General features: G+C 31.6%; 1 protein-coding gene across 1 annotated transcript in view; it reads left to right on the plus strand.

Annotated features, from left to right (window-relative positions):
* LOC111031822 (POU domain, class 6, transcription factor 2-like) overlaps positions 1–14,081 on the plus strand; it is a 38,911-nt gene extending 24,830 nt beyond the window's left edge. Inside the window, exon 2 of the mRNA XM_022311924.1 lies at positions 12,773–14,081. Within this exon, the coding sequence (XP_022167616.1) occupies positions 12,788–13,678 (891 nt within the window). The 5' untranslated portion in view covers positions 12,773–12,787 and the 3' untranslated portion in view covers positions 13,679–14,081. The remainder of the gene's footprint in view (positions 1–12,772) is intronic.
* Positions 14,082–16,000: the final 1,919 nt, after the last annotated feature.

Genomic DNA, 16,000 nt, shown 5'->3' on the forward strand with positions numbered 1-16,000 from the left:
ACTTAGAATGCCTACCTAATATTCGATGATATTTCTGTGCATTGTGCGGTATGCACCATTTTCATCAGTTCATCATCATTCATCAATGTCTCTAACATAGCAGTGTTTATGCAGTGATATAAACTATGAATTAAATTGACTGATGAATAAGACGGTATTTGGGAATTCGTAAAATTCATGATCCAAGTTTTCAAATTTTTCAGGAGAGGCAAAAAACTAACTTTTGACCAGAGGATAACTCATATTTTTGCTTTCAAATAGAATGATAACAAAGATTTAAATGGACACCAATTGATAAGACAGAACATTTTCTACGAAATGTATAATGTATATAAAAACCAAAACTCACCAAAAACGGCCTTGGCGGTCCAAACTGTAGGTTCTTATTTTGCTTATTTTTAACTACAGGTACTATACTTTTAAATAGTGTTAAATTCAACTCATAATATATTTTTAAATCTTTTACTTTAGAAATCATCACCAAATAATTTATTTTTTATTTTTGAAGATAATGACACACACTAATAACAAATAATATTAATATTATTATAAATAAATAATACATTAATACATTTTGATAGAATTTCAACACAAGTGTTTTTATACCCATATATATTACACATATTATATATTCCGCATTTCTAACCCACACAATAAAATATTTATAAAATAAAAAATATGTTTAAGAACCATAAAGTAAAAATATAATACATACAATAATACCCAATACTTCACCTAGTCATAAGTATAGAATATTTTTTTATATATAGATTACATTTTTTAACACATTTTTTTTTCTTTAGAAGAGACTCAATCAGACCGGCCAATCCCATCGATTCTAAAAAAAGGGTCTAATATACCTCTAATAATTAAACAGAAACAAATGTCCATTTTATCTCCCCCCCCCCAAAAAAAAAAAAAAAAAAATTGATTAAATATGTTTCAACATTAAAACACAAATGTTAATTTCCAAACAAAAATGTAATTAAGACAGTACCAAATACCAACCAATATTAATGATAATTAATTAGAAAGATAATATTTAGTTACATTTAGTGAGATAATAGAATTGACGTTGTATTTTATGATAATTGTTACTATTCAACTTCAAACCACTTCGATATAGTTAATTAACTAAGTCTACAGAATAAACCTATTTTATAACACATGATATTTTTTTATAGATGGCATTAAAACTAGGCAGGTTTCAAATATAAATAAACAACATTTTAATATCCCAAAAAATACACAAAAATTAATATCTAAAATGTTCCAAATAATATATATACGTTGAAATAGATACACCAATAAATGTATAAATATTGACTTGGTCATCAACAATATTGACTAACCATAATAACATACAATAATAATTAATAAAATTAAAAACATTAAAAATGTTTAACATTATATAGTTTTTACATATTTATATATATATAATCTATTTATGTAAAATATTTTATTTATTTGTTCGAAAATACTAAATAGTATAATCTATCGTTGATATTATGCTTCTTATAAACGTATAATATTTTACACACATTTTAAGTTAAATTTTTAAGTTTTAGCAAAGATTTTCTTAGAAATTTTGAACATCACGTCTTGTGTTTATTTTTCTAAAATGACAGCAAAATTTTATTTTGTTGATTTCTCTCTCTCATCACAATGAGTTCATAATAAATATATATACCCACACTTTTCAGCACATATACCTACTTCATTTCACATTAAGGTCACTGGAAAGTGATATTAAACAAGGAGTTAAGTGTAGGCAATCAAAGTGATTTCACTGTAATAATAACTTGTATAGACCTAAGTCATATATGACGAAAACTAATATGAAAACAAGTTTAAATTGTAAATTAATAATAGTCTTAACACGGGTTTGAATTGGTTATTTTTAATTTATAAAAAAATACGCTTGTTATAAGAGTATATTTTCAATTTATTATTACATTGATTCTCGGTAGAGAAATTCAAATTATAATATTATAAAAACATAAATAGTTATATGTACAACCGGGTTATCCATTATCGAATGGATCAATAGGCAATTTAGTTCTTATTTGTTATTAATATTACAATACAAATTAAATTAATATAGTATAACTTTTATGAATAATACATTTTGTGTTCGAAAAATATATGATTGGTTAAAAAAAAATAGACAATATTTTTAAAATATATTTCAAACTCGTGTTTAACCCTAAATGAATCATACAAATGTAAAAAATAATAAGTTCAATGATCGATCGCAAAAAACAGCATTGCGATTTTTATTTAACAATGAATTTATATATTTTGTTTCCACGTCGTTGCCCATGCTCATTGTCAGTTTCAGGATAGGTGATAAAAAAATTACTTTGCTAAAATAAAATTATAAAATATCATCCGAGCTCAAGAAAGATATAGCAACTAGTAACCACTTAGTTCCTTAAGCGTGTTTTGCACACCATTTCCCAAATTAATTTAAGATGTAAAATGTTTTTAGACCAACTTTTTAAAACCCTGCAGTCAATATTGTACATATTTATTATCCATTTTTATTTTTATTTCACGTTTCACAAGCGATTGTGATATAAAATTACTTATAGAATTTTTAATGTGCATTAAGCATTAAGCATTCTTGAATTCTGTAACTTAAATAACTTATGCTAACAAACTTTTTTTAATGTTGCGCCAAAAACTTTGCTTTAATGTTTCGTAATATATTTACGCTGACAAAATGAAATTGGTAGATAAAAAAACTTAAATTATTGACGATTTAATTTTAGTTTGCACTGCGGGACATCTGTGTCCAAGTATAACCTAATAATGCTATTGAATATTGACTATAAATATGCTAGTTCAATTATTTATAAACATAACTTATAAACTTCCTAAGCTTAACACTTTTTAAAATTGAATTATGACAGACATTTACAAATGTATAACAGAATAATAATTTTATTTATTTGAATTAAGAAAAGATTACACTTTTTTTATTTTACCTACTTTATATAGTTTTTATGAAAAGGTTGTATATATATGTATAAATATTAGTATACAACTTTGCTGATCGCCACGCACTATGAGTATGTCGCAGGCCAATTTATAATATAGCGTTCAAATCATTTTTTATACACATTCCTTGAGTGTGATATAATATAATAATATTATGTATATTATATAATTTTACGTCGGTTTATTATTTTATTATTATGTGGAACGCCGAGAGCAAGTATAATATCCTATATTTATTATATATCACACAATGTGATGGACAAACACGATTTACCGTTTTCGTTGTTTACGCGGTACTTCGTACGATCCTGAAGTGCATAATATTATAATATTGTATGCGAGGGACTTCAGTAAAATAGACGCGTGTAGTAGGACAACGACCGCTGGTTAATAATGCGATATTTTTGACGCTGAAACGCTGTAACGCAGGAATCCCTAAGCGTGACAGTGTGTATAAGTCAACAAGGAAAGAACTGTTGTATTTTGTTCAAAAAACCCAAAACGGCCAACAGCCTAAATTTACGTGAATAATTTTTTGTTGTTCGAATATTTTCTATTCAAGTGTCAAGTGGGTATATTAAAATAGAAATAATTTAACTGCGAACAAAGTTTTCTCGGTTTTTTAAGGGTATCCAATCATCGAATGAAATATTTAAGTTATAGCATAGTTATTTCAATAAAAATGAAAGAATTTATTATTATTCTCATGTGTTGACATCATTCTTACATCTAGCCCTGGATCTAATACATTATATAGTATATTATGATTGATGTCTAGGGAGAGAGAAAGAAAACCTGAAAGTTTCTATACACAACGGTGTAGTATAGTAGGTATACTACTAGGATATTGTACACAGAAAAAAATAGAGAGCGCGTTATATTATTATCGTACCCATACGTCATCGTCGTCACATTGAAGCAACCTTAGACGAATTTTGTGCACATAGTGGTACACGGGCCATATGGTTTTCTGTAAGCCTTACGAGTATATAATTCCCGCTGTAACGTGTACGTATATAGATCGTAATTCGTATGTATAATAATATGTAATATATTATAATATACAAACACGTGATCGTGCGGAGAAAACTACTCTCATACATATCATATACTCTCCGAAAATGTCCGAAATCATATTATTGAGTTCGGACGAAATTACGGGTTTGTGAGCATCACGTATCCCATTTTGCTGGAAACCCGTCCACTTGCACCTATACCTACGTGTTATGCCGTAACATACACCGCACAGAACTAATTTTTGCCCACCTTGATACCAGGCTTGCGCTCTCTGTGATCTCGATTAAACGTCGTCATCACTGCAGCCGTCCAGAATCTCAGTGTTACGATACCTGTATGTATACAGGGTGATTCACCAAGTATATCATCACCACCGTTTATTTCTATTATAATAATTTATAGAACATTTATCCAAATTCTGATTTTTGAAATTTTTAAATACCTATATATTCCTACTTAAAGACTATATTTTCAAATTCTTAAGATTTTTATATTATACTCGAAGAGTCTCTCTGAGTTGTGGCGTAATAATTCCCACAAAATAGTTAACTGTAGAAGAGGGAAGCTCTCATTTAAAAAACAGACATTTGTACCGCCGCTGAAAATTACATAATAAATTATAATATTAAAAAATTTCAAGAAATTGAAAATACGATGTTTAAGTGGTACACATTTAGAAATCAGATTTTGAAAAACCACATTATCGGAAGAAAAAAAGGGTGCGAGCGTACTTTGTGAATCACCCTGTGAACATCCAATATTATATTATAGCTTGGTGTACAACAATCGTCGTGACCGCGTGTAAACCGAACCTAATTGTGTTTATTATGAAAATATGTATTCCATACGTTTAGCCATGTTATTGTGTATACCGCATGCACAACGCGCCATCATTACGACATTAGCCGTTTTTACGGTGTGCGAGTGGAAAAACGGCAGAGAACCCAAAACAAAAACAAAAATTATTCTAATGGCAAAATTACATTATTACACGAACAATGGCAACGTATATAATTATATCCGACAAATCGCAATAATATCGTTGGCCGAAACAAAAATATGCATATTTTTGTATTACCTATTATTTTGATTATTAGTACTTCACGGACAGACGAAAATTATACGAAGAATAAAAGAAACAATATTCAAACGGCTCTTTCGATGGAACATAACATAATGTTAGAAGTTGAAATAGAATTAAAATAAAAAAATATAGCACAGGCGTCATACCTACAAATATAAAATATTTTATTGTACCCAACACCTATACAATATATCATCGTATTCCTGCCTACAATTTATAATAGCAATCGAAATCATCAAAAATCAAAACCCAATTAATATAAAAACGTATTAAACAATATTTTACCTTCTTTATTCCACTGCTTTGTATCACGCCGATAATATAGTTTTCTAAACCATTAACACGCGTTGATATTACCAGTACGGACGTACGACCGTACTGCAAATAATAAAATTAAAATTTTGACCGAGCGTCATGCCATATGTGTGGTTGGGAAAATAAGAGAAAACGAGTGTCTATATGTGTACAACAATATAATATATTTTTCACGTCCTAAAAAAAAATATTAAGAATTTAATGACTTTATTTATTTCATTTTATCATCATCTTGTTTCTTGACGTTTCATCGGAAATAAAACAAAATAATTTAAAATAAATAACGCGTGGTCTAATTTTTTACTTATGGTCTTTAACCATTTTTTTACATCTTGAATTCAAATTTGGTATATGTTTGAAATTCGTTATGAGGACTGATTGGATTGAAGAAATAAATTATTTATATAAATAATATATATATGAAAAACAACAACAAATATATAACAAATAACTTTTTTATATCGTCTGTATAACAATAAATTGCTGCGTGCGGTGTATACAATAAACACACACACACACACACACACACACACACACACACATGTATACTCAGTCACCATAATATGTATTCATGACACGTAGATATACAATATTTATACATATATACATAAAATATATATATACTGGACGCGAATGATAATATGTTTATTTTTTCTGAATTTTTTTATTAACGGCGCATTGTCTTGCGTCCCGCGGACTTTTGTAATAATAAAAGGCATATTTAAATGTTGAATTAGATTAATTAATTTATCCAAGTAATATAACAATCCCCTTTTTGTTTGGTTAACTGTTATGTTTACCTGTACTGTTCCGCTACTGGTATAAGCAGTAACTACGAAAAATTAATTTTTGGGAGAAGTTCTGTGTTTTAGTTTCTGGATGAATTAAATATCTCAAGTAGGCATATACCTTACAACTGAATTAAATGGGGAATTATGCCAGAAATGCAAAGAAGCTATTTCATTTTTCGGATAAAAAATTATTTTTGATGTTTTTCTCATAATTAAGAAGTCACTGCATTTCACTCTAGTGTCATTACCCACATACTAAATACTAGTGTGCATTTATTTTATGAAATACAATATCATGAGTATCACTTAATTAGTAGAAAGTGGAATATCTAACTACAGTTACTAAATAAATAGTAAACAAAAAATATATTGTTGAATCGTTATAATAATTCTATTAGATATTATTTTATAAACCGCATCATGACAAAGAAGCAAAACATATAAAAACTGTTATAGACTTTACTACTATACTAGTATAACTAGAAGAAATTGCGCAGTAAAAGCATCGAACATTTTGAGTCCTAACCGTGAATGCACTGTGTGTTCACTCTGCTTTTAATTATTGGAATAATATTGTTGTTAACTGTGTTTTCTTCTGGGTAATGTGCGATTTTTAGAAATGTTCTGTTGTTACGAAATTTTATAATGTAATTTTTAGGTGACATTTTAGATGTCGTTTTTTCTGTATTTTATCTGATAGGTACAGGCAAATCATAATATGAAAAATGATTTAATTTATAATATTTCATCAGAATCTGATTTTATATATATTTATGATTGGTGCCTCTTTTTACAACTACAATATAAAGTTATAAATTATATTCACAGCCAACTGTTTGGAGAGATCAACGCAGTGTGTCGAACGCAACCACGCAATACATCTGCGTGCAAAATCTTACAAACACCGAACACCGTATCGGTTAAACCCGTGTCGTTTTTCTTTTTCGTTCCTAGAAGCGGATATACATAAAACCAACTGCAGAAGTTCTAGGTACAGCGTTCCGATCTGTAGTTCCCGTTTCTATAACTCGCCCAAATTTTAACCCGAGAAAAAATTAATTACCATAATTTATAATATAACGCGAGTTTTGCGAAGGAAAAAAAACGAGGAGTAAAATAATATAATAATATGACGTATTTTACCGGTGAAAAACGGTGACATCGTAATTTTTCGCGTGCATATTATTGTGAGCGGCGACAATTTCCTCGGAAAGCGGAAAAAAAAATAATAATTCGACCTTGCAAGGCCGCCGCCGGGCCAGTGCACTCGTTTGACCCGGCCTACCTACCGTGCATACACGGGTACAGGTATATACCTGACAACACTGATACCTACGTATACACAACACGCACGCCGTCTGAACGCGATGGGCACACGGCGGGTCCACCTCTACAGCTGCAGCAGCCGACCGCGCGCGCACGACCGTTAATTGCATCGCCACCACCCGACGAATTAACGGCCCGCGAGCGACTACCGTGGTGCACACGACGGCGTTGCACCGACCGCGGTCGGACGATGCAACCGTTGAATAATATGATAAGTTGTTATTATACATGGTATAAATTATGCGAGTTTCTAATAAATGTAAAAAAAAAAAAATGCACGCACTCGGCCGTCGGCGACGTAGATCGCGTAAAATATTTAGACACTGCGCGGTCCGTCTGCCCACAATAAAGTACACGCATATTAATATTTTATTGTATTATAATTTATACTAATAACGAACCTCCGTAATTGTACGGTATACAGTGTAATAATATAATAGAGGTGCAGCTCTATATTATAGCGTGGTGTGCTGTATATATTATGTTTAGGTATACTTAGGTTTATGGCACGTCCCATTTTTCAATTTTTTTATGTAAAGTACGACCTGGGTATATTTTGTTCATTCGTAAATATTACGTCAATGGACATTTTTGAAAAATCGATATTTTCCATCCGTTTTTCATACTTCGGACTGACAATATAATAACTGTAATATTATGCGATTGAAAGTATTGGTTTTGCTGTTTATGTTGAGTATCATTAAAACAAGTACCTATCTTTAAAAATTAGGAATCAATGACTGGTAAAAATGTGTATACGAATGAATAATTCATAATAATAATTACCACACAGCGCTGTCTAAACGAATAATTTTTTTTATGCAATTCCTTTTTCATACTTGTATAATAATTTAATTTATGTATCTCATTCCATAATTTTTCTATACTCTTTGTTCCCTAATTTTTCATACTACGTGATATTATGTATCACTTTGCATGTTTTATTTTCTTTTAATACCCCGGTTGTATGTACGTTTCAAAAATACCCGAGCAGTAATTTACGCAGAATATGACTGCACACGGTAGTTGTTCGACTTTCTATAATACCTATAATTTATATGCTACAGCTGATTAGGAGGGATATAAAATATATACTATTATTATTAAATGCGTTATGCGTAGGTACTGCAAAATTTGGACTTGAATTTGTTCGTCTATACAGGTTAGGCGAAAAAAAACGTGACACGCCCACGATATCCGCACGGGTGACGACAGATCTGAAACGACCGTCCACATGAATTATTATAATATTATAGTAACATCCGCGACCGTTTATCTGTACCGACGAGTGAGACGACCATATATTATGTACCTATTGTAGATTTACTCCGGGCAAACGGGTTCCTATACTACATAAACGTCTGAAGGCGACAACGAGGAGAGATGTGACCCATTTGGGTGACCCCCCTCACACCGAGTCTGTGAATCTACCAAATAATATCGGGGAAACACGAACGAATACTGTCTCTTCTATCGTTGCCCAGCAAATATGAGATGCTAAGCCGTTGCGGTTCTATCATAGTTATACTCGATTTGTATTAGTTATATACTTATATACATTTCGTAATCTGTCATTATAACAGTATACAGTAGTCTCGATAGCTCGTATCTCAAGAGGGATAAAAATTAATTTAACTTAATATGTATTAGTATTATGTGTTATGTACCTCAAACATAACTTAAAAACACTTCAAGTGGCAAGAAAAAAATTGAAGTTATAGATGCTCGACTGTATTTTAATATTGGCAACCAATTGCCTCAACAAATCGTCATCTCATCTCCAATCTTGATTTTTCACGCTCGCCCACTCTCCTCTTACAGGTATCGTGATGGACCGTCAACGTGGTGGTGTGTTGCAGAGAACATTTCGTATGATATCCTATATAGTATATACCTATGTGTATAATATAAGAATAAAATATACACTGCAATTATTATATACCTGTACCATGGCCGTACCGCCTGTACCACATATAAACGTTCGACACACGTAACATTATCGGTCGTAATAATACGCGTATATGGTGCGCCCCAGAAATACAGGTCATCACTCGGTCGCCGTCATCGAAGTCGTGACTATCGTGTGCGGGTATAGGTAGTGACATTCATCAAAAACACACGAAGATATTCCCACATTATGCTGTGCGCCGCACTAAATCCGTTTTACGGACGTTGAAATGGGTACTTACCTGGTATTTGAGTAGGTACATGTTTTTTAGTTATCTGAAAGCACACGACGTTGCTGCACATGATGTTTATCCAATATGGGTACTAATGTTTCTATCTACGTTTGTGATTACCAATACAAACGATATCTACACATATTAACTAACTGCTTGTTTCACGCGGAAAAGTATAAAAGTAGATCACTATAATCCATCTAACTTTATAATATGCTCAACATAATATACCATTGCAGTAACAATGACATTGAACAATTAATGTTGTGAACTAACTAGATTTACATATTTTGTTTGAATCAAAAAACACTTTTTTATTATTGATGTACGAGTAGGATAAGACCTGTTGTAAGATTTTTTCAAACCTTTTTTTAATAAAACTTGTCTGTAATAAATCAAACAGATCTACAAGTAGTGTAAAGACTAGGTAAAAAAAAAAACAAGACTGAGAATATATATTTTTTATCGGCAGTATGACATAAAAAAACCCATATATCTGTACGTTTATCTCTATACAATTACATTTAACAGTAATCACTACTCACAAGTAATAAATTGCCCAGCAATATTATATACATATATATTTTATATAGTAAAATTCCTAATAACAAACAGCGAATGAAAAAAAAAGTAAACTGAATTATAATTTATGAATGCAAAATTAGATAAGTTCGATAAAGGCACAGTGTAAAATATTTACAATAATACTTACTTGTTACGATTTTTAAATGTTATACCTATATAGATTAATCAATTTTTCTTTTTATCATAGTTAATGTACAGTTTTGTACGTACTTAGTAGAGTGTGATGATTTATTGCATGTTTAATAATGAGAGGTAAAGTTTCAAGTCAATAAAGTAATTAAAAATTGCTGGTTTGAGTATACATATACACTATAACGGAAATAATGCCAAACTGACCTACTACAAAAACATTATTTTAAATTAGTTTCCAGGAAATAATTGATGTTAAAAATCGTTGTGCCTGATGATAATTTCATATAAAAGGTTTATAAATTCGTGCATACTAATAGTTTTTGCTACCCATCATATTAAACAAATTTATTTACCGTGAAATACACTTTTATTCTACTACCATTTTATCACTATGGTCTTGGGTTGTCGTGTAAAGTTGTGTACCGATGACTAAAAAAAGAAAAACAAGTGGTTTTTACTGCACCTTTATGCTATTATACAATTAAATACAAATCTTAATTTCGTTAAGCGTTACTCATTTTACAATAGATAATAAGAAGAGCAAGATTCATTGCTAAATATACCTAATCTCATTGATGGTTTTGCGTGCCATATATGCAAAGTCAAGTTATAGGACAACGAGGAATCGTTTATACAATAATATACGGATTTAAAGCTTTTGTTCATGGGTAATATCAATAAGAGTCATGGATAACGTAAAAACACCTGGAATTATATTTTTTAACACTCATAAGTTCCAAATAATAATGAGTACCTTGGAAATCATATAATCTATATCATACATAAACTTACGAAATAAATATAATGCGAAGGAAAATTCATTTAGAATATTATTTTCACACAAAAATTAATCCGTTCACTGAAATTATCTTAAACACACAATATTATAACAAAGTAGCAAAGCCATCATTATTAGAACCGTCATACACAGCACACTATTCATTAAATTATACCTATTCGAAACTTCCCAAAAGGAAACCTACTTTCGCCGTTTCCGTGTGAGATTCAGTATTAGAAACCTATAGGTATGTACTAAATTAATACATATATAAAAGGTCAACATTTAGACTTAACCTGCAAAGCGTGTCATATATAATAACAGATTTGGCAGCTGTATGCGAGTATGTGACCCGCTGCGTACTCTTTTGATGATCATTATTCATTAAATTATCATTCTAATACAACCCAAACCACATACCTATGACATTTAAACTCTGAAAACTAGACTTTTAGTGAGTTTGATTTTATCATGCCTGACTAATGACTACATATATATTATGTAATATACCAACGATACAGTTTTCCCCTGGGGTCTTCACAGTAATGAGTAATGACTATTTACATAATATAATAATGAATTCAATAACATCTCGAGTATAGATTATAATTTTATATATTAAATAGTAATGTGTGGTGCATGAGTATACAACGTACATAAATAGACTTAGTACTATATATAGATCATATTCATATACCTGCAATCTGCATACATACATACCGAGTGATCTATTCCTAGACGCACATTTTTTCAAAAACTATTAACGTTTTTGAACATTTTTCAAGTTAATCTTAAGTTTTTAAAAACATGATTTTCCAAAACAACTATATTTTTACTATTTTTATAGTTATATACATTTTTAATTTATTTAATTTTTTGAATGACTACACTCATTTTGAATTCCTTGTTTTGAAACAGAATATTTTTTGGAGTGCTTCAATGCATATAAATCAAATTTTGGACGAGTAGTTTAAGAGCTAAGTATAAGTATTTAAAGTTTAGATGAGCGGAGTGAAGTAAAGGTACAGAGGTGCCCCACAAAATGTTGTTCCACTACTCCGCTCATCTAAGCTCTATATTCTTACAACTACAGTAAATTACTCATCCAAAATTGGATTTTCAAAGATCTAAAAACTTCGAAAAATATATCCTGTTTCGGAATATGGTATTAAAAATGTATGATAATATGTCTCTTGTCGTTCAAAAGAGTAGGGCTTAAAAAATTATACGTAATAACGATATCATATAGTAAAAAAATATGATTTTTTGTATTGACATTTGTAATAAAGGCTATGTTAAAAAAAATATGCAAAAAAATATTTTCTAAAAATATTTGATACAATGGATATAACTGGATATAAATGGATCACCCCGTATATAACAACTATAATATATAGACGACTATATGCGCGACGATATATATAATATTATACGATCTTCTCTTATATACCTAATACCTAATACATATTATATAATATTATATGGGTACTTACCTACCTCCACATACATACATATATACACAATGTTTGATTTTTAACCGAGTGTGTATGTATTTGTACAGGTCGCGGCGGTTATTATGGATCTCACATACTTGGTCGTTGCCGTATTCGGAATGTGCGTCTTGCGGCCGTGCAGTTCGCTGCCTGCAGCCGCCGCCGCCGCCGCCGTCGCTGCTCCTACGCCTACCCCGTCGTCACCGCCGTCGCTGCAGGTCGCCGCCGCTGTACCGGCCAACCACAATGACAAAAGGTCCAGGTCGCTGTTCCAGTCGCCGCCGCAGGCTCCACATCAGTACCATCTCCAAGCCGGCGGCGCGGTCGATATGTACGACGACGTGATGGACGACTTGCCGTATTACTTGCAACACCAACAGCAGCACCAGCACCAGCAACAGTTGTCGCTGCAGGATCCGACGGACGAGGACGAGCTGAGGACCGTCGACGACAACAACGCCGTCGATCAGGATATGCGGCTGTCGAGCCGGGCGCGACCCGCCAAGCCCGACTCGCCCGTGTACTTTATCCGCTTGCCGCCGCAACCGTACATGTACGTTCCTGGTTACGGTTACGTCAGCCAACCGACTAGGTTGGAACCGCCGCCGTTCACGCAGCGGCCGCACTCGCCGTTCCTGAACCTGCCGCTGAGCTACGTGTCCAACGCTAAGCCCGTGGGTGTCTACACGCTGCCGCAACAGCACCACAACCAGCAGCACAACCAGTACCAGCAGCAGCAGCAGCATCAGCAGCAACAGCATTTGTCGGGCAGGCCGCAGAAACCGAACAGACGTCCGCAACCGTCGACCACTCCGCCACCACCACCACCGCCCCCACCACAGCAACCAGATTCGCCAATCTACCATCTGGACAAAGGCCCGTACGTGTTCAACGGCCGCCCGACAGACGTGTTCCTGTTGCAGAACGCGTACGACAATTTGTACTCCGAAGTGCTACAAAACATTTACCCTTAAACGACCTTCACGCGATTTATTATAGAAAATAGACACAATATTATTGTATAATATTTTGTAATTTATTATTATTTTTTATTATAATTTATATTTATCATTATTATTATTATTATTATTATTATTATTATTATTATTATTATTATTACTATTAATTATTATTAATTATCAATCACGACGCCGACCGTCGTCGTGATCGCCAAAAAAGACTATCCGTTCGCGTGATCTTACGAATCAAAAACATAAAATAAAATAATATATTTATTTATCATATAAGAGATGCGGACTCGACCGCTGATGTAAATATACGTACTCGAATGACAACGCGTATTATATATTTATTATTATTTTCTTAAATATTATGTATTGTTATTATATATTTATTCGAATTTTTGTTTTTGTAATTTATTTTTTTATCTAATAATATGAAAATTATTTAAAATAATTGTTATACGTTTTTAAATATTGTACATAATATTATTATATATATTATAATAGTTAATAATGTCGTGTATTTTCCTTGTGTTCACCTTCAAACCACAATGCCAGACTATAAGAGGTTAGGTTCCCAACTGATAACCTAACCTAACCCATCCGGCTCCTTAGTTGTTAATACTGTTATTTTTCAAATTCAATAAATTCAAAAAATAATATTAATAATAGTCCGTTCTAAAGAACTACACTCAATTATTGCAGTGGTTTGAACTTCTAATATATCAAGTATTATTAATATAATAATGTATATAATACAATACAGTCGATATCTATAGCCTATTGAAATTTTCAGAAAACCTTCTGTATCGGAGTGTCAAACTTAAATATAATGTATGGTAAATACTAAATAATATCAAGGACTGTCGTCATTAAAAAGTACAACTTTGTAAACAAAATTACGAGATAGGTGTTTTTAAATTTATCGTTGTTATAAGTTATAACTCATAATTATTATTACAAGCAGAGCAAAAATAAAAATAAAATACAATTAAATTAGCGTAGCACGTTAAACGGTTCACCACTATACCGCTAGCTGTTACTCGGTAATTGGTATTTATATGCATAATATGTATTATAAATTATAAAATATAATATAATGCACAGCGTTAAATCTGCATCAGTACTTTCCACGCGATGCACACCCGAGAAGTGCAGTACTATAATATATTATTATTATAGGTTTTCATTCGATTATCGACATTATCGTTAAACCCTTTGAGTACTTGCTTTTTTATTTTATACATTTGCAAATTCCAGTGCACACACGACACACACTATAGTGCGCGCTTTGGATTCACATATTATTATTGTTATTATATTATTATACTCACCGTGCCTATCCTCTTACAGGTATACTTGCTGTCTGCAATATATTATAGAAAATAGAAATGTGTGTAATTAATTAGAGATCCTTATAAACGTAACAGGATTTAATTTATATACCCGATGACGAAACGATACGCATTAATCCCTATTCTCTTCTCACCGCCGCGGCGGTTTAGTTAAAAAATATATTATATTTTATATATTTTATTCAATCGATCCTGCCGAGTACCTATTGGACGGACACAATACAAATTCTACATATATTATTATAAACCACTCGCAGTGAGTTGCCCGCGTTCTGTGGCACATTCCTTTATACGCCGGGGGAACAATGTACGTTTTATTTTGTTGTTGTTTTTTTTTTTCATAAATAACAGATATATCATTTCAAATGCGTATATATAGTTTTTTACAAAGACTAATTATGTTTCAATTGTTTAATTTATTGCCGATTTGAGAAACGACGTGAAACCATTGAACCTATTTACATACACAAACATATTATATGCAAGTGGTTAACTATATATTACACGCATTACCTATTACTATGTCTGAACTATATTGAATAATATAGTACAATATACTATCATTGCTATCAGAGTATCAGCTACATCACTTATATTATATGTAAATATAATATTACCATGTCTTCGTCGGTGTTTAACATCCACCAAGGTACACGTCTACCCATTCGAGTTTCACGCGTTCTACGAACTATACACATTTATATTTGTGCCTCATTATCTATCTTTTATCTCAATCCTCCATTTTGTACACACAAACCCAATAATGTTAAATGATTAAACGTTATCGAAAAAAACATGTAGATCATGGTAAAAATGTGAAATGTCGATGTTGACTTATCCAGTTGGATATTAACCGCCGAAATAAATAATAATGTATCAAATGTCTAACATTACTCATATAATGTGTCGCTTGAATTGTTCTAAATTATGAAATAATGTTTAAACAACAATTTACTGCATTTTAAAAATAATACTAAAA

This window comes from Myzus persicae, unplaced genomic scaffold (assembly GCF_001856785.1).
Source record: "Myzus persicae strain clone G006 unplaced genomic scaffold, MPER_G0061.0, whole genome shotgun sequence".
NCBI classification, from domain to species: Eukaryota; Metazoa; Arthropoda; class Insecta; order Hemiptera; family Aphididae; genus Myzus; species Myzus persicae.